General features: G+C 40.5%; 1 protein-coding gene across 3 annotated transcripts in view; it reads left to right on the top strand.

The window, feature by feature from the left end:
- The first annotated feature begins 4932 nt into the window (after positions 1–4932).
- Positions 4933–25490, top strand: part of neto1l (neuropilin (NRP) and tolloid (TLL)-like 1, like) — a 69562-nt gene continuing 49004 nt past the window's right edge. For 2 of the 3 annotated variants that reach the window (XM_031282197.2, XM_031282196.2), the window contains exons 1-4: positions 4934–5747; positions 7012–7068; positions 7173–7307; positions 7700–7948. In XM_031282197.2, the coding sequence (XP_031138057.1) occupies positions 5720–5747; positions 7012–7068; positions 7173–7307; positions 7700–7948 (469 nt within the window). In that variant the 5' untranslated portion in view covers positions 4934–5719. Of the gene's footprint in view, positions 5748–7011; positions 7069–7172; positions 7308–7699; positions 7949–25490 lie in introns of all 3 variants that reach the window. The other variant, XM_036000206.1, reaches the window with a different exon arrangement.

Raw genomic sequence — 25490 nt, 5'->3', positions numbered from 1 at the left:
GGGTGAGTCCCGACTGCCCTGTCTCCGACTGAACATGTTGGGTCGGCCAAAATGAAGGCCGACGGCTCCTCGGACGGCCGACGGCACGGGACACACTGAACAGACTCGAGTCACCGACCTCGCCAGACGGTCCGACGGCCGATTATCGGGTTGGTGTGTCTTCTCTCAAAGACACACTAGTGTGACTATACAGAAGTTAACTAAATGTGCGCACTTTGAGTATGATATCATTTATCTGTTGGCTGATGTATGTGCATGAGGTCAAAAAGTCAACAAACTCAATGAGGAGAAGATTAACTATTAAGTGTAAACTATAGCAAACTAAGGTGTATGAAGGGGGGTTACCCACATTTAAATCAGCTGTGTGGCAGCAGGGGCGGCCATCACAGTTACTGTAAACTTTGATGTACTTGCATCTTTGCTCAAACTGGCTGAATGATCCAGTCCTGAACAATTATTTTTCAAATGTTAGTTGTAACCCCACAACATGTAGAGGGCATGACATGCCCTTTGCCTTTGGAGATAACATTTATAGTAAGCTAGTCAGCTGGGCATCCTAACATTTGAAGCTTATGTTAGAGCAGATACACCATTTAATCCATTCCTGATACTGTTTTTTTGGTCATTAAATGTGAAGTATCGCTCTTATTAGAGCCACATGCACATTGTTTCGGCATGCAGAGGAATCCAAAGCTGGACAAGCCTGCTGTGACTATGGTTGCTAAGCTATGATTGGATAATTGCTGTTCTGACTGGGGTATCACTAGGGTTTCTAATAAATGCAAATTAAATTAATTGCATGCAACATACTCTGCTGTTTTGAAATGCATCCGATTTGACTGTGGTTAGTTGGAGGCTGTCAACAAACACAGGGCTGAATCAGTGGCGGCTGTGATTCTGGTTTCACTCTCTCAACCTCAATCCAAAAAAAAAAAATCTGTTTTTGTGGTTGTATGACATTGGTGAATCTAACTCCCCCATCAGGGGTGTTATGGCCCACAGAGTGTCACTCCCACAGTGTCTATGGCACCCCTACCAAGTGGCTAATGAGGTCAAATGACGAATTACACAGTCAGTTTAACCCAGGGGCTTGGGGCTTTAGAAACAGAACATATTGCAGAGGGTATGCTAGCCCAAATCCAGGTCACCTGTGAAGCAGCAAGTCACTGTTTTCTTCATGCCTGATCATATGGACAGGACAGCAGAGTGTAAGACATGTAGAGGAAGCATGAGGACAATAGATCTGTTGAAAAGTGATAAGAAAAGTGCCCTCTCATATAACTACTCATAATACTACAGCAGAAATCTGCAGACCAGGCATAGCAATTCAGCAGACATTTAGGTTCATAGACAGTGCAGCTGCCCCTCTTGTGCTGAGATTAATTGCTGGATGGATAAAGCCACAGTGATTGACAGAGGAGTTGCAGCATTGAGGAGACATGAGAGAGATGAATGTGGAGCAGTTCAAAGTAAAATTAGCATTGAGCACTTTGAAGAACTCAAACAAAACTATGCTAGAATCAAACATTTGAAGTTTATCTTGCAAAATGTGATTTTAGTCGTCACCATTAGGAACACTGGGCGATTTATTGATGTCCCAGATGTGCAGGGTTTTGTTCTGACTGTGCATTCAAACCAGATATCCATGCAGTATTAACTACTCTATGGACTGATGCCTCTGATTTAACTGTAGGCACATGTAGGCTACTGAGTATTGTGTGTTGTAGTGGCCTTGCATTTTAAATTCTTCACCCAAAGGACATGGAGCACATATTGCTTCCATCTGTAAATGTGATAGAAAACGCAGGTAACAAAGCACATTTGACCTTCTGGAGGTTCTATACCATATACGGACTGTTTAAACACATAGTGAAGTCGATGTAAATTGCAATTAGTTTTCCTGACCCTTCATCACAGGGTTGCAGTCATTATACATTAATAACTGTACAACCTCTTCATACCAGATCGTTAACATTTCAAGCTCTAATCAGTGTTGGTTAGCCACAATTCTGCAAATGTATACTATAATGTGGCATAATTTATGATTATTTGCATATGTCACCTTCATACGTTGATAGTATAGAGCTAAAACAATTAGTCGATCAATCAAATAGTTGATCGACAGGAAAACTATTTGTTCCAAAAATGTGCTGTTCCAAAATATCAAATAGGTTTTCTACTGTTGATTGGACAAAACAAGCGATGTCTTGTGTGTATTTTAATTTTATCTTATCTTGTCATTTTTAGACCAAAACGATTGTTGATTAATCAAAAAAATAGTTGGCAGATTAATCGATAAAGAAATAACTGGCAACTTGCAAATACTTAGTATCAGTATTTTTGTGTCAAATATAGTTTTCTTTAACTATTTGTCATTTTGCACAATAAAAGATGGCCTAGTGCATTTTTGTGAGAGAGCACAGGACTTACAGTATAATGGCATGCTGCATTGCAAACTAACAAAGGCACCTCAACAAAAATGAAGCCGCAGGTAGTTTATGGGCTATCATCTGATGGAATTATTTTCCCACTGGCCCCAGGTGCTGGGCCAGGATAAAGGCAGTCTATCACCAGAGACCCAGACAGCTAATGTAGCATAAACAGCAGCTCAAAATTTGCCCGTGGTCAGAGCAACTGTTTCTTGTAACTGGGTCCTGATTAATGAACTACAAGGCACCTTGAATGACAAATAAATGGTGTTTTTTTTTTAAGACCAACAAACTGCTCAATGCATTACTAATAAGGTTAATTTGAGTCCCACCGGGCAGGAGGCATTAGCCTAAGTGTTTATCCGCTTTAGCGCTGTCCCCTGTTACACTGACAAAAAGAAACGGTGCTGGCAGTGTCATTAGAATGACACAAAGTAGAAAGTCATTTTTGCACATCAGGTCTGAGCCAAATGACCAAACTGCAATCACAAGTTACTTGCTGCTTTCTATTTGCTACAAGATAATGTACTTGTTGTGACGGCTTGTTTGCATGTTTTAAGTGAAGCTTATGAGCTTTGATGTTTGGGAAAACAAGCCGGATAAACTGAATTGATTAATTTCAAGCTGGACAATGAGCAATCATGAGATTTAATTGAAGATAAAACGGCAAACAGAGCAGTACCTGTGTAATGTATTGATATGTTTACCTGTCCGTGTAGTCGTGTGTGTGCTGCATGTTAAACATGTGGCTCCCGGCCTGCATGGATGTCCCATTTCCCCGAACTGATTACAATTACAAATTTAGGTTAGGCCGACACAGCACAATAGTTATCTCCTGCCAAATGATAGACTTCCTTAATTAAAAATGGCAGACTTTGAGGCTGCTGTTGAATGAATTATTTCTCTGAGATGCTCCCACTGCCTCGGCGCCATTCAGTCAAACAGTTTATACATGCTGGAGAGCTAAACCAGAGGCTGCTGTTAAATTCTCCAGGGCCACTGTTGCATACAGTGGGCCAGATAAGCCTCATTTTAATAATTCCCTTATAGCTCTGCTGTTTTATCTCAGAGTTTACCCATCAGAAACGTGTGGTGTTGTGCTTATAAAGTTGTCAGACACCACAGCACCACTGTTAATCAATAACTAGCTTTGGGCACTGCATTGTATTTTGGCGTGGATATTATTGATGTCCCCTCAGACTGTGGGCTTTGCAGAGAAATTGACATTTTAAATTTTTTTCAGCCATGTTGTGTTTGTGAAATTTTGGAGAAAGCAAAGCTAGCAACGCTACACTGTGGGCTTCAAGCTCCATGGGAGTTGATTGTACAGTGGCAAGAAACTGACTGGCTAAGCTTCATTTCTTGTGTTAGGGAGGTCTAAATCCCAAGTCCATTAAATCGTTCTGTATAACAGATTAGCAGGAGCCTATTAGTTGAAAAGAGTTCTGAGATTTCCCACTCCCACACGTATTCTCAAAGTCAGCATGGCTCCTGAAAAGTCTGCATTACCTGCTGTAAAAACCAAACACTCTTAGAATACTGAGTAACAGGCCCATCTCTGGGACAGGATGTAATTAAGAGCAGGACGTTAGAGATGATGCTGCAAACACTCAAGAGGGGTTTAGAATAAAACGCACAAGGAAGAGAGACAGAAAAGAGTCTTGTACTCAAGTCTATCAGGGGCATAACAACACTACAAAAGGAGGAGGATGGTTCATTAACAGTGTATTTTAAGCTGATCCAAATTGTCCAGCGGATGCTAACCAGTGACATTAACACACGCACTCACACGCACGCACGCGCACACACACACACACACACACACACACACACACACACACACACATACACACACACGCAGAGAGAGAGAGGGGGCTGGGTCCAAGATTGCCTCTGCAGCAGGAGAATCTGAAGATGGATATTGTCTGCTGGGTGCCAAAACTATTTTGGGAGCCTGAGCCCCTTGACTTGTCCCTGGGCACCCTCTGATCAGCTTTGTCATCAGGTGTGGGAGCGGCTACACAATGCATACATCCTGACACTCACACCTTAGGAACGTTATGGGTCTTTGTCACTTTTCTGCGGGGGGGGGGGGATCTGAAGATGTTATCCATGATAACCTTGAAGTGGGCTGTATTTTAGGCTACATCCCAAATACAGTAAAGACAATGTAATGATGGTAAAAGCAAGAGTTTTAACAAAGCCTGACTGTGGATGAGCAAAAGCAGGATGAAAGACGTGCTAGTTGTTTAAACATAACAATGCTGTATTTCTCCGGTCTATTTCATTCTGCAGCTTCATGTTTGATCATGCTGATGGATAGAAATCACCTCTGACATATTTGTGCTTCTTTATTCCTTTTCCATTTCATATCTCAATGTCTTTTTCTGCTTACCTTTCCATTTTCCATTGCGCGACAGATCTCCACGAGCTGAAATGAATTCTGCCGCGCGTGCGTGTAACACACACTCATGTACGCACACATACGCGCTTACCTTCTTTACTCTTTCTGGTGCGTGTGAGTGTGTGCGGATGAAGTCGTGTCCTGGAGAAGTTTTGAATGCGTGCTTCAGAAGTACGCGAGGATTGTGGCGCATTGGACGGCTCAGCTGTAGTGTTGAATGAACGGAAGAGGAGGGAGATCATACATTAACTCCCGCTCGCTGCGGGGACTCTCCAGTTGATAGAAGACAGGAATGGGATGCAGAACAACAGCTTTTGGAGCAAACGCGTCAAATTAAACCCAAACGAAAATCCACTTAATTGTGGGCTACCCGACCCGGTGTTTTCCAGGGGATTTTACGCACCGCAAAAGAGTGAAGAAAACGCTGCAGAGATGAGTGGTGCGTGGTTTCACATGCTCCTGAAGGATCCGCTCTCCTGATAAAGGGACCAAAGAGGACAAAACAAGGCTGTCCATGATATTTTCCCAAAGATCGCAAAGGTGGAGCGATTAGAGGAGGGCTGATGACGGGACTATTAATCCTTTCAGTGCATCAAAAGCACCAAAGGGAATTAGAAACGCTCGGATGGAAATTGGGCGAGTGTTTAGAACTGTTTCTGGTTTTATATGAAACTGGTGATTAGTTCATCTGCAAGGAATTTTTTTTTTCCCACTGAAGATTTTATTAAGGAGTACATTCGCTTGTTTTTGTTCCACCGAAAGGTTGTATGGTATGAGCCGGAGTGCATTTTCAGAAACTCTCATCTCAATCTTTGTTTTCTCTTCAAGTATTCCTAAATCTAAATGGAATTAGTTGAGTCTGAAGACGTTTGTGAAAGGAACAGACATGGTACATGGGCACATCTTCCATCACGGTAAGCCATCCGTGTTCATCAGCTGAAGCACACTTGCTCAAAGCTCTTATTGCTTGCTTGTACCCATAACGAAGGAGAAGTAGAGTAATCCTTTAATCGGTGTTAACGGACGCTAAATATCAGAGCAACAGCTTAAACTCAAAATAGGAGCAGAATGGCGATGGAACGAATATCATGAGGTGATACAGAAATACTGCATCCTGCAACCTGTAACTTGAAGGTCACTGCAAGTTCTTGTAGGGTTTCCTTTTCTTTTTTTTTTAAATGAACTTCACTTTGTGGGAGTAAAAAAACTCATTAAGAAAACTGATTTGTGACAATTCATCATATAGCCTAGCCTAGATGTTTTGGTAGTCAATCGCTTTTCATCCAGTTTTTTAGTTTGATAATTATTAGTATTTTTTAGGTCATTTTCTTTATTTTTACCATTTGTAGTCAATTTGGTCATTTTAAGTCAGTGTTTTAGTTTTTTTTTTTTTTTTTTATCATTTTTAGTCATTTTTAGTTACACTAGTCATTTTAGTTATTTCATGGTCCTTTTTGGTTTTACTTTCTTAAGTTATTTTTTATCATTTGTAGGTATTATTTGGACATTTTTAGTCATGTTTTAGTTATTTTTGATCACTTTTCTTTTGTAAATTCTTAGTAATTCTTTGGTCATTTTGGAGTCATTTTGTGGTTATATTTTGTCAATTATTCCTATTTTTACCATTCGCTCATTTTGGGTCATTTTTAGTTATTTTTATCATTTGTATTTATTTTCTGGTTATTTTATTAGTACTCTTTTGGTCGTAGTTTACTTTTTTTTGGTAATATTTAAGTACTTATTTTTTGGAAGGAGTTTGGTGATTCACTCAGATTATGTGTTTGCACAGAGTTACAGTACAGGCTTATTGGTTATGTTCTCAGCTATTTGGAGTCTATTAGGCTATAAATGCTTCCATGTTTTGACATTACACAATATATAAATCATAATTGATAAAATGCCAAGAATTGCCTGTTACTGTAACTAGTTGGGTATTGTGTGTTGTTTGGGCATTCTTTAATGTTACTGTCAGGCATAGGCCTGCATTAGCATAAATTAGCATCATTAGCATAACACTGTACATGAAACCTAGAACCTGACATGTGCTCCTTGCTGACTCAACCCTCCATCAGCTGAAATCAAGCACTTCACAAAGCAGAGGAAATCCCAGAAAGAAAAAAAAAACATGTGCATGTCACAGTTTTCTGTCAAAAATGCATTGTCTTTATGTTCTTACAGTTGTTGCAAGTCTTCTCATACTTGGGTTGTCTGGGGCAACAAGGAAGGATACAGCAGGTAAACTCCATCACTACAGCTGCACATCTTTACTCCTAAATATCCTGTCTTCAAAGCTTTAACCTCTCACTTTTTCTTTTTCTTTTTGCTGTTTCTACTTTAAGTGAAGAACAACTCTGGAGTGAAGCCTGCAGGTCAATGTGGATCGTGGGTAAAAGAACCAGAAGGAGGGCTCTTCACTTCTCCCAATTACCCAAACAAATACCCCCCAGACACAGAGTGTGTTTACATCCTTGAAGGTAAATATTCTCTTTAAAAAAGTGACGTGATTCAGCTATATGTTCTAAAGCTAAAGCATTTCTGGGGTTATCCTGTGGGGGAAATCACAGTATATTTTTAGACCGTGATGAGATGTATTGGTGTGTTGGACAGGCTGGTATTTTTCACATTAGGAGATGGTATTTTATTGATCAGCACAGATAATTAGGATATTAAAATCCCCAAAGTGAATGTAGAGGCTAATAACTATCACAGTACTGGTGTTTTAGAGATAAATTGACTAACAGCCAGGATTGGAAGTATTGAGCAGTGCTGATAATGAAACAGGTTGAACGTTCATCAATGGAAGCATGACTAATATTTCACACCCTGCTGTGTGCTAGTTGGTAATTATTTTCATTGTGCCTTCCAGCTCCTCCACGGCAGTGTATTGATCTACACTTTGAGGAGAATTATTCAATCGAGTCCTCTTGGGAATGTAAATTTGACAACATCGAGGTTCGGGATGGACCGTTTGGCTTCTCCCCGATACTCGGACGGTACTGCGGTCAACACAGCCCGCCTGATATCAGGAGTAGCGGCCGATATCTGTGGATAAAATTTGTTACAGATGGTGAATTGGAAGCAGTGGGATTTTCAGCAAGATACAACTTTACTGCAGGTACATTTTTGTAGTTGTTTTTGCCTTACTGCTCTTGTCAATTCACTCCTTTCTTTGTGAGTATGTCCATGCTTTATAGGTTTAACAGCAAGGCTGCGAATGAATAACAAACATCACCCAGGGAACTCTCCCTTGTTGGAGCCTCTTGCAGTTTTATTGATTGTCTGTCTGCACACACTCTGTATTTCCATTGGCAATATACTGTCATTGGCTGGGACACTCTCATGACTGGGCTGTGATTTCTTCTCTCTCTTATATCTGGAGTGATGTGGAGCAGTGTCCGATTTTAATTCAGCTCAGCTGCACCACTCCTCAGTTTACAGGGCTGGAAGAAGCCGAGGGAGCGTAGCAAACTAATCGGTATTGTCGAACACAATCGTGGCAATTACGGTTGTGTGTTAAGCCTTGGCTTTCTTAATTTGCCTTATCTGTGGTTGAGATCCCATTACTGAAGCAGCGTAAGGATTGATGACAAGGAATCAGGGCATAACCAAGATTTAATATTCTTTCACCTATACTCGACTGGGTTTAATAACACTGTCAACTTTTTTAGTGGGTTTGAGCCTTGAAAGGCACAGTGCCAGGAACCACAAGCAGTTTGTCAATTTGTCTCCACATCCACTGCACCTTCATTGGGTATTTTACCATCGGAGATTTGAATGTGTCATTGTTTATATGATAAACACTTATGCAGTACATCAACCTTTCATCCGAAAAACATGCTGCTAAAAAAAGTAAAGAGGGACTATAGATTTCTCTAGTCTTTAATGACTACTCAAAGCGCTTTTACACAGTACAGGAACCATTCACACACTGTGGCTGCGAGGTGGCAAGGTGCCACTTGCTCATCAGATAAACATTCAAAGACATTTACACACCGATAGCGCAGCATCAGGAGCAACTCGGGTTCAGTGTCTTGCCCGAGGACACTTGGGGACACCACATTGGACTGCAGGGCCAAGGATCGAACCACCAACCTTGCAATTGGCAGACAACCGCTCTACCACCTGAGCCACAGCTGCCGCTATGTGTGTTGTTATCAAGAAATCAGAACACTGAAGCTCTTCATGGGAAATCGCAGTGAAAAAGTGCAGTCAATGGAAATGAAAACTATAGAGGAATAAAGTGAAGGACCATGGATTGTTAAGCAGAAATACTGCTACGTTTCTGACATTTGCAAGTAGCAGTTAAATTGCTCGTGTAAAACTACACCAAGATAAAGCTGCTGTATAGCTCAAAGTATTCAGCGTAACAGCTACAGGCTGTCAGATACAAGAGAGAGAGAAGGCAGTGTCATGCATGGATATATGCTGTGTTATAGAGATTGCATTCTGCTGAATTTCTTATCTTGCAGCTGTGTTATACATATTAGCTCTATTCATTTTGATTTTATTTATTTTATTTGACTATAAAGACATGTATTACCTCCGCCAAGGAGGATATATATTTCAGGTTTGGTTTGTTTGTTGGTTTGTCGGTTTGTCTGTCAGCAGGAAAACTACTGGCCCGGTTTTCATGAAACTTGGTGGAATGGTGTAGCATGGGCCAAGACCCATTACATTTTAGCGCAGATCCGAAGCACACAAAGTTGTATTACTTTTATTAAAATTGTGAGATAGGGCATTTGTGCTGCATTCATGTGGTGTTGGTATAATTGGGTTCCCGACTGCATTAACGCTGTGAATTGGGCATGCCTGAGCTCTCAGAGTGCCCTTCTAGTTGCATATGTGTATGTGACTTTGTGCTCTTCAGCAGCAAGGCTAGTTGAGTAGCATTACCATAATAATACCAATGATATCATTGAATGGATAGTATTTTAGCTCATGTTACCTTTAAATGAATAGTTCGACATTTTGGAAAATACGTTTCTTCGCTAAGTTTAAGTGTTAGATGAGAAGATTGATACCACTACAGTAAAAACGAAGCTACTGACAGCAGTCGGTTAGCTTAGCTTAGCACAAAAGCTGAAAAACAACAGAAAGCTAATTTTCACTTTGCGTCATTGCACCTGTTGTGCAGTCCGTGTTGATTCCCCCCAAAAGCCCATGTACCAGCTGCACAGACATTTGTGTTTGTGTGTGTGTGTGTGTGTGTGCGTGTGCCTGTGTGCGTGTGTGCATGTGTGCGTGCGTGCGTGCGTGCGTGCATGAGATCCGGCTAAGCTAACTGGTGTACTGTAGTTTTAAATTCACCATACAAACATCAGTATTGATCTTTTCATGTTACTCTTGGCAAGTAAGCATATTTTCCAAAATGTTTAACTACTTCTTTAATAAATGATAGCATTTAATAATACTGTATTTTTATGTACATCTACATGACATGTTTGTCCGGGTTTCCTGATGTAGTAAGGGATAGTCTGGAAAACTGTCTTCCCTAATAGATGTCAATAAAAATGTAAGTATATTAATGCGAGAAATGTCACTACAAAAAATATGATACACAGAAAGGATAATAATTTATTTCCACCCTTGATAGTCAGAGATAAAGAACCCAGAGCACATTTTCTATGATGTGCAATTGAAGTATTGTTTCCTCTGCTTCTCTTGGGAGTTTCATTGAAAATTTGCTGAGAGGAAAGAAAAAAAAACCTGCCTCTCGACATGATGTGGCATATGATTTACATAATTAAAGAAGATACAAGTCTGGAACTCGCTCGACGAAATCTGGCAATGTGAATAGTGTCTCACATCTGCAGCTGCTCTGCTAACCCTGCAAATTCACACAGCCTTCCACTGATGAATGGGAGAAAAAAAAAGGCAACAAAGGTGACGTGAATCATCTCCACTTACTCTCTTCCCTCAGTCATTTAAGGCGCAGAGAGATAAAAACTCCTATGCCTCTCCTTCACATTCTGCCAGTGTCCTCTCAGAGCCTTGTGCTGCTTATGACTAATGCGGTTAATACAGAAGCCAGTGGATAAAGAAGCAGGGACTGGAACCTCACAATATCCTAAGTCATATTAAATGTTGACGTACTTCAGTGAAGCACTTAAAGTCTGCAGATGTTATATGTGTTCAATGTATATGTGGCATCAGAGGAAGAGATGCTGGTGTAACTAGAGATTCACTCAGCAGTCACCAAATGAACTTGGCTGTCCCAGTGATGTGATGCGCAATTTATTTATTTGTCAAACAAATTACACCCAGATCCCTCATTCTTTGTCTTTTCTTGCATCACAGAACTTTTACTTTAGTCTATTTTTACCTCTGGAAAATGCACTGTAGCTTGTTTTTTCAAGGGTTTGAAGCCTTTTCTTTTGAAAACTATACATACAACTATCTTCTGAATTAATTCAGCTACAAAGACACGTTTAATGATTAGACTGGCTAGCACCTGTGTAAGGATCAGTACACGAAAGCTTACCAGGCGGTGGAGTCCATGTGGCAGGCTGCATGTGTGCCTCACTTTAGTTACCTGACTGACCTGATGCATCGTAGTCACAGCTCATGCAGCCCAGATGCCGTCCTAAAACTCACACGAGTGTACACTTAAAAGAACAGGTCAACAATTTGCTAAATGAGCTTATTCACTTTTTTGCTGGGAGTTAGATCAGACAATTGATACCACTTCACGTCTGTACGTTAAATATAAAGCTAGCACATATTAACACCAAGTATAAATGGGGCCTTAGACAAAGCTAGATTTGCTGTTTTTTGTTCCAGTCTTAGCTTTATGCTAAGCTAAGCTAACTGGCTGTTCATGTTTACTGTACAGACATGGAAGTGGTATCAATCTTTCTTATCTTGGCACGAAAATGAAAAAAAATATCAAACTGTTCCTTGAGTGCATATTCATGCACCATTAGTGAGTCTCACAAATGCCAAGATGCATTACACATAACCTTAACATATTCTCCTAATGCCACTTTAAAGCATCATGCAGAGCATACTGTAAGTGTATAGCAGCAGTCATCACGGTCTACTGCTCCACAACCAAGTCCACACATTGGCATAGGAAAGGGCTGGAAGCCTCAGGCCAAGGCTGTGTTTAAATTTGCTAAATAAATCCTGGGATGAGTTCTATTTTTATTGTTTCATACTGTCTGTCTTTGTCATTATTTGTATGGAGGAACAATATGGTGGAACAGTAATTTAGTTTTGAAACAGTGGCAACTTTAAAGTGAAAGTGAGATATTGGGCCACTGTCTTTGTCATTATTCTGACCAAATATATTCCTGCAGGAATAATAATTTAGTTTTGAAATAGTGGCAACTTCAAAGTGAGATATTGAGCCACCACCTTTGTCATTATTCTGCCAAATATATTCACAGTGGAACAATAATTTAGTTTTGAAATAGTGTACGTGCTAATATCAGTCATGTGGTGATACAAATACAACCAAAGCATAATGAGTCATACCAGAACAGTAACAAGCTTCATAGCACGTGAAGTTGCTTGCTGTAAAATTCACATCATCTCTGGAGTTCAGCGACACAGCCAAGGTGTTACATTGTGACAGGCAGCCTTATAGTACCACTGACACAATGTAAAATTGCGAAAGTTGAATCCAGCTTGTGCAGCAGGGGAAATTATTGAATGGAGGAAGCATGTGTAAATGTCTGTGTGTGCACGGCTGTTGGGGGATTTGAGCAGCTTTCTGCTTTTCAGTTCGTCCTGCGACGCCGTGACCTTAGAACCCTGTGCACTGGTAGATTAAGTGGTGTTTCAGCAACTTAAGCCAGAGCAAATAAAAGCTGCAAGTTCTCCCCCTCTTGCTCCCTGCTCTCTGGTCCCTGGCTGTGTGCAGAGCCAAGACCTGGTGGTGAGGCAGATGCTGCTCTGTGGAGACTACTGGGCAGTATTTGTGCATTTCAAGAACAGTTTATATATGTTCCTTTTATTGAAAATATTATGTGGATATGTAAAAGAAAATGTATATACAGCATACTAATGGGGCCCATTTGGTTTTCAGCTGCTTCTTAGATGTGATGTTTTTGTTTGTCTGTGAATACATTTAAAGATGGAATATGAAGACTGTTCTGTGTTGCTTGAAGAAAAATTAAATCCTAAATTGGATTTGTGTAATTTTGAGTATATAACATATTTTTGTTTTTAAATGCATTTTGTTATCATATTAGTGGTTGGCAGGTGTGGACTGTGAAACATGCTTGATAAAATTCCTTGGACGTTTACTCAAACATTTGTAATTTAAATCTCTCACAAAAAGAAATAATCAAATGGAAACTGGTCAGCATGCCATTCAGCCTCATTTGTTACCCGAGGCACTTTCGGTAGCACTGCTACTGTATGTTTTCTTCTATTTAGCATTCAGGCCATGCCTAATGTATCCATAGTCAAGATGACACTGATTGATCTAAGTGCCTTATCGCCCCAACCAAGCTCTAACTGGACTGAGAATCATTTTGGAATGAAATGAGTCAAATGACATTTAAGATTATAGCTGGAATAGGATATATGGGTCTATCATAAAAGAGGCAGGGCCATGAGATTGAACCTAGATGGGCTCAAACTGGAAAATTGAAAATTGAACCGCAGAGATCGACTCTTCGCTCTTGGAAGTAACTGACTTCGGCAGCACCATTGCCCCACAGAAAGTTCAGTGACTTCCCAGTTTCACATCTGCCTCCAAAGTCATTTGCCAGTGGCGACACCCAACATTTAAATGTTTGAGTTGCTTTTTTGTTCAGTTGCATCCACTGACTGAACTCACAGAATGACGTTTCCAAAGACACTGACATTCCCCAGATTGGCAGGAGGCATGTCATAATTCATGATAGTTATCATTTACTGTATTTTAAGACAGATTTGAACATACTCTCCAACCCACATAGTATAAGACAGAAGTAGATTTAGGAAAGTAGGTCAAAATATAGACTGCAGTGTGTAAAATAGATGAAGTTGTTGATGAGAGTTAGATCTCGGGCTCTTATTCTGAAGATGCACATGTTTTATAAAGGGTCAATATTTGGAAAAATGAGTAATGGAAGAAGACAAACAAATACACACTATAATTTGTCTGATTGAGGACTAAATTGCTGGGCTGTGATTGGTCTTTACTGCTAATTTTTCAGAAAGGAAGAACACGGAAATGTCAAATTTCTTCTAAACTATTTACCCAAATCTAAAATAATTTGTAGGTGAGAAACAGGCCATGCAGTTGCAGAGTCATGACACAAACAGCAGTCCAAATAGCTGTCTCACAGTGAAAACTGAGCTTGTGGTTTGTGGTCTGGCTTTTTCTATTGTAAAACCTCTCAACCTAAATCCAATAAAGACACTGTCAACACTTGGTCCCACACTGCTATAGCACCTAAGGCACTGGGAGTAAAATTTAATTTCCCATGGCCCAACACTGGTAGGGATTCAGATTCACAAAGGAGCACAGATAGATGAAAGTTAGTTGAAATTCATGAGAGAAATCTCCTGTGGTGCATTTTCTACTGTTCTCCCAAGATCTCATTGAAGAGTTTGCCTGAATGAGCTGCTTGCATATAGTCCCTCCTCATAAGTCACAAAACAAAAAAGCATCCCAATGTTTTGCTCTAATGCTCATCAGTGCTTCCTACAGTGCAAGTCACATTCTCTGGGACTTTGCTTCCTGATTGTTCAGCACTGCCTACTGTTTCTTTGATTGTTATGGGTCTGTCTTTTCTGTACTGGGAAAAATGTGTAGGTGTACATCACTCACAGGTATGCTCCCTTAATGTGTAATGCAATTTCTCCAAAGTGATGCTATTAGCTGAACGGGCTTTGGCAAAGAGAAAATAAGCAGGTATCTTTGTTTATTCTTCATTTGACTCTTTTCAATGTGTTAAAAAAGCTGACATTAGTCTAGATGGAGAAACAGACCTGTGTTTGGAGAATAGTTTTTTTGGGGGGGGTTTCCAGTGGAGTCCCTCATCTAGCTTTGTGTTTTTTAGGAAGAATGGCGGTTTCTACATTTGAGCTCCGCTGAAGACTCCCTTCCCTCTTCACTGCCTCTGTTTTAGCAAAACGAGACGGATGGAGTGAGTTAGCATTGCAGGCACACCTCTTGCAGCTGTGGAAGAGGGCGGTTTCACCCTCGCTCTACTCACTCATCTCTCTTATGTCTTTTTTTCAGCCAACACTACCTCTTTTCTTCTCTCCTTGCCTCTCTCCCTGACATGCCTGGCTCATGCTCTCTGTGTTATGCACCAGATCTATCTAAAGCGAGATGTCCCATTCACTCACCTTGGCATACATGTTTTACATGCTTTCTGTGGTGCTCCAGGACATTCAACTATGAAACCAACAATGTCCACATAAAAGGATAATTCCAGTTTATTACAACCTGGTTTTTATTTTCATAATTTCTATCAGCAATAATAACATTATACTTAAGGGTTCTGTTACAAAGACCCATCATAGAGAAAGATCTGACTTCCTTTTTCAACTTTGACAAACTGTAGGCTGCTTACCACAGTTGTGTGTGCACACACTATTCCTGTCCCATTCCAGCTCTGCTCACTTTCTGTTTTACCTTTGAATTAAAGTGCAGTAATGTGGCTAAAATGTTGTCTTGTTTACAACCTGTCTAATCATCTCAACTCATGTTACTTGCCTTGTCTGAAAGACCTCGTCTGTTTTTAGTGACAGTCACCATGTACCCAAATCTCAGCTATTACTGACTGTTATGTTATCATAACCAACAGGAATTGTAAGAAACTGGAATTATACTTCACCTGCATTTAAAATAGCACAATTTAATATTAATCGTAATGGAAATGTTTTGGAACTTTGACACAGTTGATTGTGTTGACCAATAATGAACCCTATTTACAATGCTGACATTTAAGGGGTCCAGAAAGTCCAAAACACAGGCTGTCCTAGCTTATGTGTTACATCATCCATTTTTAATATTCAATAAGTGTGGTTTGTAAACTGTTAAGAGACAGTTGTCAATGATACAATGAGATTTTTAAACTGTAAATTTATTTAGCGACCGAGCTAACTACCCTGTTAACTGACAACTTATTTTAATGACTGACACAGGTTAACAAGCTAGCTAGCTCAGATAGCTGTTGAGACTGACTAGCAGCAGCATGTTCCCAGCTGGCTAGTGTGTTATCCATTCACTGGCTAGCTACAGTGGTTTACCGACTAGACCTGCATGTTGTCAGTACATCACCAAGTTTCTAAAACTACACACTTCACAAAGATGTATGGATGAATTTTGCTATACTACTTTCCGGTGTGTCTGCACCTTTATTCTCTTTCCGCCCTACTTGACTTCTCTCCAATCCTTCCTCTGACGTCACATCTTGCTCTATCCTGCATAGCAGAAAAGTCCCGGCACAAAATGTTCACCAGCATCAGACAACGAGCATTCACTCAGGGGACATAAACAGAGTTTATCGGCCCGTGGAACTTAACTCACTATCCAACAGGATATACATCCTTTGGCTGTTTCAGCCGCTCCTAGCCAATTACCCTGCAGATCAATCAGCGGCTCAGGCTGTCTCCTCCTTCCGTCCTCTGTGGCAGTTTGTTAGCCAGGCCTGCTGTTCAGTTACAGATGCTGTGGGGGTCAGGGCACCTCTCTGTTGTGGCTCGAAGACTGCAGTAATGTAAACCATGCTGGATGTAGGGGTTTATTTGTAGCCTGTTTTGGGGATTGGAGTGAAGGGGTTGTGTGTGTGTGTGTGTGTGTGTGTGTGTGTGTGTGTGTGTGTGTGTGTGTGTGTGTGTGTGTGTGTGTGTGTGTGTGTGTGTGTGTGTGTGTGTTGTATACACACACCATATGTATCAATACCCATGTGTACATACAATATGCTGAACCATGTGTATTTGTGTGTGTGTTTGTCTACATCATGCATCTCTCCAATCTGCAACAGAATCTTGGCTGCCTTCCTATTCAAACCCCTGTGTCCTTCTTGTGCTACATCCACAATAGAGCGACCTATTGTGTATTCACGCAGCGTTTGCTACATTGTACACATGATGCAAATGGTCTTTCCTCTCAGAACTGCATTGGAAATTTGCTAGGTTGTGTGTGTTTTCTCCCCCACTCCCTTTTTCTGTAGGCATAACAGGTCGCACAGGGCTTTTTGTTTCATTAGCCTATCACCGTGGTAGATCCATGGCTGTCATGCTGAGAGCCTGACTCTCTCCATTGTGCTGTATAAGCCAGCAATAAGATTGAGCTGTGTGTTTTATCTCTGCACACATTAAGGCCTCAACCCATTGAAAATGTCTTGGAGAATTATTCTCTTAGGAGTTGATTGAAAAGGTCTTTTCATTTTTGGAAGGTGAATGAGTTTTGTTTGCTCATCACTCCTGATTTGTACCTCTGATTTCGAAGGACGTCGCAGAGCAGATTGCTTTCCACGCTTGACGAGTTTTGCGTTTGTTTTCATCTTCTCATCAGTGGGATGCTTCCTTAGGGAGTTCCTTTATTAACACACAGGGATGAAAAAGTCCAATAACTGCCTCAAAGGGAGTATGAATGACGAATGGTCTGTTTTTATTATATACACGTCGCTCCCCAATTTTCTTACATCCTTTTTTGGCAGTGGATTATGCTCTGCATTCCCAGCTTATCATCTAAGAGCAAATATCTGATTCCGAAGGGGCCTAAATCACATTTGGCATCAGGGTAATCTAATAGGTGATGGCAAGCTTTTGTTTTGCCACTGGGAGAATCATGTCAACGTTCAACAGAGGAGAGTAAGACTGTTATGGGATTATGAAATGTGGCATTTGAGTAATCCTCATACCATTTAGAATGATAGCACAATTCTCGATTCAAGCAGACGGCAAAAACAACACTTTCGGAGGGTACATGCATGTCATTACCATATGATTTTTACAGAAAGACCTGCTCGGTTCTCATGCCTCTCCCTGTTTTCCCCTGTCTGTGTGAAGGACTGCTATTGCACCCAGGGGATCCATTATGTGAGCTTGCGGGCTACTAAATAGCTCCAACTGGAAACACCAGGTTAAATTTGAATGTTTACTGTTTGTCGTCCTGTAAGTGCATGTGACATTTGGTTTTCTGGGGCTGTGAAACAGATTGTGCAATGTTCTATGCAGTTGTTTTCTTTGCTGAAGGTGTCAAGCATTTGCTTGGCTCTGAAACCTTGAGTCACGAAAGCTGAGTGAACTGTCGGGATGATAGCGCCACAAACATAAACACGTTCTTAGCGAGGTGTTGGTTTCCATCATCTTTTCTCGCACATTTCGTCTTCTTTCATCCTTGTCAAAGCTCACATTGCTCATCCATCTGTGATTATTGAGGTGCAGGAAGGTGCGAGAGAACATTTTTATTTCCTCCTCAGACCACTGACTTTACACCAATGGAGTCCAGCAAGTCAATTAAGACCATCGTCTTCCATTGGACGTCTGAAGTCTTTTTGGCAGATTGCTGAGACCAAGGACCTGGAAAAGTCAGGAAGTCGATCATGTGTGTTCATCTCTTCTCAAACCAACACCAGCAGCCTGCTGAACATCATGGCCTGGCTGGCATTTGATTTTCCATTTGGCAAGCTCGATTAATCCCAACACTCCTATACAATGGGACGCACATGGCCACCCACTGCTGCTGGCTCTCATTGTTCCCCTACGCCTGAAAATGTACAACTAGGGGAAGCAGAGGTGGAGAAAGAGCAAGAAGAATGCCACTGCTGCATGTACTGTATATATGAGCGATGCACAGAGACAAAGAAAGAAGAAAGGAAAGAAGAATCCAGTGATAAAGAGAGAGATTTGGATTGCTGTGAATAGGGTACGGCTACGCTGTGAGGAAGACTGATAAAAGATTGGGGCTGCTCCATGTCCCCTCAAGGCTCTGCTTCTATCTGAATATTCATTGAGCTGACACTGGCTTTTCTCGCCACCGTCTATAAAAGGATGCCAATTGGCTTTTACCTTGTGGCCACTAATAAGCCTCTTTGCCTAACATGCATACAAATGACTCTTCATGATAAACAGACACACATTTCTGCACTTCCTTATAAACAGCTCTTGCTGCCCGAAAAGTTTGCTCTCTGTACGTTTAGATTGCCGTGCATGAAGAAAAACGCATTACTAGGTAACAGATTATGCTTTACATTTCCCAAGATTTGAAATTGAAACATGCTGACTCTATCTTCTATGCATGCACTAACATTCTGTATAATGAAATATCTGATCTATTACAGAGGGATCAAATTGTTTTGGGAGATCCTTCAGTGTAAAGAAAAAAGTAGATTATTCTTCCATTCAGCACATTTATATATTTTTTCTTCGGTTATGATCCTGCATCATCAGTTTTACAGTAATAAGAGAACAACACTAAACCTAAATCTGTTTTCTGGAAAATCTACAGATACAGCATCTTGTAATGATCAGTCATGCTGAGTCTGTCTGTTTAAAGAGAGTAGAGTTAACTGGTGGAAAAAGTCATTTTTTTGACACATGCTCGCTGTGCACATGAATGGAGGAGTCATGCAAAAATACAAGGCTGCTCTTATTTTTGTGTCCTTTATGTGCAGAGAAGACATTTCTCATCCAAGTCGGGCTGAATCCTAACTGCAGGAAACTACTCAAATCTGTATGCTTCTCCTAATCCAGGAACACACACACTGGACCTCCGCTGAGCAGCTACATCTGAGCCCTCAGATCAAAAAATCCTTTTCATTTTGTACTCCAGTTTGTTTGTTGTAGAGGTAACGTTGGTTCTTGGTTTGAATGCTGGCTGTAAAAAAATGTGCATGTTTGTAAGGGAGAGAAAATAATGTCAGATTCCCTCCAAATACTTAATTTCAATTTATAACCACCCTCACCATGTACAGCAATCTTAAATATTCAGGCATATTCCTTTTGAGGCTCTTCTGGCAAGATGTAGAATTCAAGTGAGATTGAAATCACCATCCCTTTCCTAGATAGCCGTTTGCCACAAGGACATAATTTTCTTTTTCTTAAGTTATAAAAGATTAGGTTGAATCTGTGGGGCGCTCTGGGCAACACTTTATATCCTGGTATTTTAAAAGTCTGCCAACTTTACCTTCTGATTTAGTTGCTATTTCGCAGTCTCTCTCTAACTCTGTCTCTTTGTTACAGGAGGTGAAAATATGTGTGCTGGCTGCATTGGTGATTCATAAAAAAGGAAAATAATTTGCCTTTGTGCGAAATTAACTTCACTTATTATTTTCAAAGACCTTTGACATGCTCGACTCTGGTCTCTGACATGGAGCAAAATGCTATACAATCAATTCCATCTCAAACCACATGCAAAAGGCCATTCCACCACACACACGGAGCATTATGTATTGTATTTTTAATCACACAGCCGTGAACTAATCTGCCACAGCATTTATTTCACCATAGCACAGAGCAAGGTAAGAGGGCCTGAAACAGAATCCCAGGATCATACATCAGACAGAGAAATAAAGAAAAGTGGGTGGGTAGGAGATGGTGGTGGGATCAGGTTTAAATCCCCCTTAAAAAACTAATTGTGTATTTGTAGCTTATAGGAGAGATTGACTGATCAGCAGGGAAGTCTGAATCATTGATTTGATCGTGCTCTGCTTCTGCAGAGGCCAGGCTTTGTGGAAACTTAGATTGTGCTATACAGAGCTCAGCGAAAATGCTTAAATTGAGTGTGTGGAGAGAAGGGCTTTGGTGTGGCTTAAATATTCATTTGCTGGTGGCACTAGCTCTGAAGTGAGGTTTTAGCTCCAAGCGGTGGATGTCTTGACATGATACATGTCAAACCTCTGTGGTTTGGCCCCTTTCAGCTGAAATAATGGTTGATTTTAATAAATCTTGCATTTTACTTTTGAGTTGCAAAGCATGTATTGTTGTCCTGTTAAGAATGAGGAAGGCCTTTTTTAAAGATGGCCTGAAGCTTAGGGGTGTGTTAGTTGTAGTTGAGCATGTAAATGATGATGGTTATTTTCTCCCGTTGCTTTTGTACTGACACACAACAAAGTAGTTAATTTCTTGGACGATGTTTTTCAGGAAAGGTAGCTCGATAAAGCTCTATCATATTGAACAGGGAAGCCATTAACCACAACAACAGGTTGTTTCCACATTTGTTTAAAATGGTTTCACAGAGTTGAGTTGGAATAAAAAACATCAATGCTTAGAGCTGGGCCATATGGAGAAAATCAAATATTACAATATTTTTTACCAAATACATCGATGTCGATATTGCAGCGATATTGTAGGGTTGACTATTGGTGCTTTCACAAAATATTTACACAATGAGATTTTAAAATTTGAAATAATCATCAGTAATGTTGATATAATGACTAAGTGGGTAAAGGCAAATAATAAAACAGCTAGAACAGTCTGGTAAGTTCAGAAAATTACATCACTTTACTGTAATGTAGCCTTTAAAACCAGGAAAAGACAACACTTGTGTCATATTACAATATCCAAAATTTAAGACGATATCTAGTCTCATAAGTCAATATAATAGCAATATATTGTCCTCCCTAGCTGTGCTTGTGTTTTCCGAAAATGTCAAAACAAGCATGATTGGTTGTTACTCCAGGATTCGGACGTTATTTTGAGGTTCCATTCACACTGAATGAATGTTTTGCATCTAGTGTTTGAGTCTGTATGTTGTAGGTTGACACTAACCATTAAGATACCACCACCTGTAGTGCAGTGCCAAGTACGTGATCCCTCACTGGCTACCCAATATGTGATCACAATCAGTTGAAATGTGCAGCCAAGCCTCAGATACCGCTGCCAGCAACTGTGCCCATTATACAGTTTTATTTGAAGGGCAAATCCATAACTGTCCACACATTGTTGCCCTCTTCAGCAGTAAGGGCAGTTGCAATGATGTTATGATATGATCCACAGCAATGATGGTAGTTCTTGAGTTGGCAGTTGAGTTATTGTTAGAGTTTTGAAAATAAATAAGCCTCTGCTGCTTTACTGTGGTAAAATACATTGTTTTGTTTGTTTTTTAAATCAGTGAACGTAATGTTAATTTTTTTTGGCACAGCTTGTGTTTTTTCAACACGCCTCAAAATCTCTTTTGGGTGTTTTCTGTGCAAATCCTGATTGGGATTGGTTTTTCATTAAATGTCAGAGGGATTTCATAAGCTAGAGCCAACAGTTTGCCTTTGGGTTCAGATGTGTGAAGCTGCGTAATGATAGTATTTCCCTCCTATAAACTAACAGATGGGATTATAAGAGAGGCATTAGATACCAAGTCACAAAAGAGTTTACATGAGAGCAGGGCATGTCCACCAATGAGTCTGTCTTACATGTTTGTAATGGAACAGGGCAAACTCCATCTTAATCACTTCCCCACCTCTGTCATTGCACCCTATATTTTTTTAGCTTTGAGCAATCTGTCCATGCATGATTAGCCAGCTCACCAAAGAGCAGCGTTTCATTACATTAGACTGGGATCTTTATTTGATCCTACTCTTTTAGCACATTTCCCTGTTAATACCCCTTCTGATGTCTGATTAAAACTTTTACAGTAATGTGCCTACAACACCCCCCACCCCTAACACACACACAAACACACTCCCTCTATCAGACACAAAAAGCCAATTTGAGAAAATTAAAAATCTTTTAAAAGGATGTAGTAATCTCACGCTTTTCCAACGGACATTTTTATGTAACTCAATTGATGCATGACTGCTTCCATTAACTTCTGATCCCTAAGTTGGTATAAATACTCTTTTCAATTTAGATAGTGGCAAGTAGTGAATGGGCCGTTGCGTTGCTGTGCATGTAGAGTACCGACCTTTGCCAGACTTCTTGACGAATCATTCATTCTTTTATGATCAAGCTTGTGTTCACCCACTGCAGCTCTGTCGGCACATTCAAAAAACCAGCTGTCTCCAGTGACGTGGAGATACACATCTCTCAATCTTTTATGGTGACAAAAGCCTGAAATTGCATATGTAAATCTTTTATAGCACAATTCTGTGCCACATATCATATTTCTTTATTCATTCTAAGTCATCTCAATCAATTTGCCTTCCCTTTTTTGTAAGCAAATGCCAGTTATTTATCTTCTCCATTATCCACTTCTTCCCTCACTTACCCAGGTTTTATGCAGTGCTGGAGCAACCTTGTATTGTTGCCCTCACACCCATTCCTCCGAGGCTAATAGCTTGTAAGTGTGTGTGAGAAAGTGAGAGCGAGAGAGGAAGAGATGGTAACACTCTAATGGGGTTTATCAAAGTCAACCTGAATACTCTAACAGTCTGGGCCTGAACATCAAAGCCTAGTTTCCACTCCACTGCCAACTACTCTGGACATCCATCAAACACGGAGGCAGGGGAAAGCCTAAATTGACTAAATTGGAGGACGGAAATGTTTGCACTGTAAGGACAAATACTCTGATGAAGGTCTAATCCCAGCGTGTTAATGTGACTGTGATAAAACCTGAAATTTCAGGAAGCTGGCTCAGAGGTTTCGCAAGAAGCTCCTTTGTATTTGAAACTGTGTGGAAAAAAATGAAGGAGCAGTCATCCTCGTCTGTAAATTATGCTAGAATGCTGCAAGGTCTGCTCTAACATACTTTATGACATACTATTGATTCAAGAGAAGATGAAAGGAAATGCTGTGTGATTTGATTTCTCATTCAGGGGTCTTAATTCCCCCTGACACGCATTGAGAAACAGACGGTCCGTTTGATTGCAGTGAATCTGACCAACAGGGTTATTCTCTCTGGGAGATCAGAGTGTTTCTCCCCATTTTTGTTAGACTTCAAAGGTTACATACAGAAATACATGCAGTATATACAATATATATATATATATTCATCTTTTTGATTGATGTGGATGCACACTCCATCATGAATCTGTGTGTGTTGTGCGTGTGTCCATTTGGATGTAGAGTAATGTTTGCATACTTTTACTGGCAGTGATAAATTAAAGTGTATTTTTATAATGAATACAATATTAACATTGTGCACAGTAAACCCATGTGAAGTGATGAAAATCCATTATGTGAATTGCACTTCACATTCTCCACTGGTCACAGAAACAGATATTTGCAAAAAGCTGATCATGCTTCAATTTGAATTGCATAGATACATATCATCTTCGCCCATATGTTGCCACTCTTAAATGGTGCTTTCCACGTTAGAACTGGGCACCATATAGAAATGGATTTTGGTATTATGCTGCTGCACGGTGCGATTACAGCCCCCCTTGTCGGGTGCATTTATGGCTGTAATATTGTGAAAGGCGAGGTTACAGATGAGATAAAGGGAGCATATTGACCGTGTGCTTCAGTTTGTAGCTGAGTGGAGCAGGAAACTGCACAGTCTCTTACGAGAAGCAATGTAATCTGTTCTAATCAATTAAAATGGTTTCCTCAAAGTGCTTACAAATCAACTTAGTAATGTCATAGGCATGGCAATGATGCCTTCATAATAAAAAAGAAAATACAGTTCATTTATCTGTGTGCATTTCAAAAGTCTACAGCCACAGTAGCGGCTCTGTGAGGCTGCACTCAGAGACAGCTGTGCTTTGAGCTAAATGCTAACATGCTCACAATGCTAACATGCTTCTGTTTTCATGTGTATGAGGTGTTTACCATGTCCACCATCTTAGTTTAGCATGCTAACATTTGCTAATTAGCCCTAAACACAAGGTACATCTGGCAGATGATGAGATATTTTACAGGATAAGTGAAAACCTGGTGGTTTTACCAAAATCAATAGGTTTCATTTGCTGGGGACAATGAAAATGTCATGGCAATCCATCCACTAGTTGTTGATATATTTCAGTCTAAAGCTAGACCAAAAAATTGTCCGATATTTGCTTATTGCAGAAATATTGGTATCGGTGTATGTTGTGATAAATACAGAACAGAAAGGCCATTTAGAAACACTGTCACCGGTAAACATGCTCACGCACATATCATCCACATACCATATACTTCTACCAAAATGCAGCAGTGTAGATGCAGTGTAAGCTAACTGCAAAGGCCAATGCACCAGTGACACACATACACATGCACACACACCTTAACTGTATAGTTATTGATTGCTCCTCTCTATTTTGCTGAGACAGATGCTGTTTCTCCCAGGATGGTACTAGACCACTTGGCTGGTGGCCTTCCTCTCTCCCCTTTGCCTCTCTCCCTTTCTTGCTAGATAGCTATCCTTCATCAGCAACCACAGGCATGCACACACGCACACACACACACACACACACATGCTCACCTCGAGTCATCACATCACTACTAATCAGCTGCCTCTCTTACTTGAATTTAGACAGCTTGCAGTCCTTCACAGTTTTTTTCCTCATCTCTCTCTGCTTCTGTCAGCCTCTGTTCTGCCCATTCCCCATAACTTGCTTTTTCCATTTCTCAATAATGTTTATAGCATGTATTCTTTAATTTCCCTCCTTCTCTCCAGCCCCTGCCATTTCTCCACCATATGCTGTTTCTTTATTCTCGTTCTACTCCCAAAAACCCTCCGTGTCTCCGTCTCTCTCCTTGTCTCACTTTCTCGACAGCCAGGACCAATTTTTCTCGCCCGTGTCACTCTTTGTGTGTCAGCCTGTTATTCATGCCATTTTGCAGTGGATAGGTTGTACCCTGCCTCTGTCTCTTAGCACCACGCTGGGCATCTCACTGACTTACCACTC

Source organism: Sander lucioperca, chromosome 1 (assembly GCF_008315115.2).
Source record: "Sander lucioperca isolate FBNREF2018 chromosome 1, SLUC_FBN_1.2, whole genome shotgun sequence".
In the NCBI taxonomy this organism is placed as follows: Eukaryota; Metazoa; Chordata; class Actinopteri; order Perciformes; family Percidae; genus Sander; species Sander lucioperca.
The sequence above is the reverse complement of the archived record's forward strand: the minus strand, read 5'-3'. Positions and strand labels throughout refer to the sequence as shown.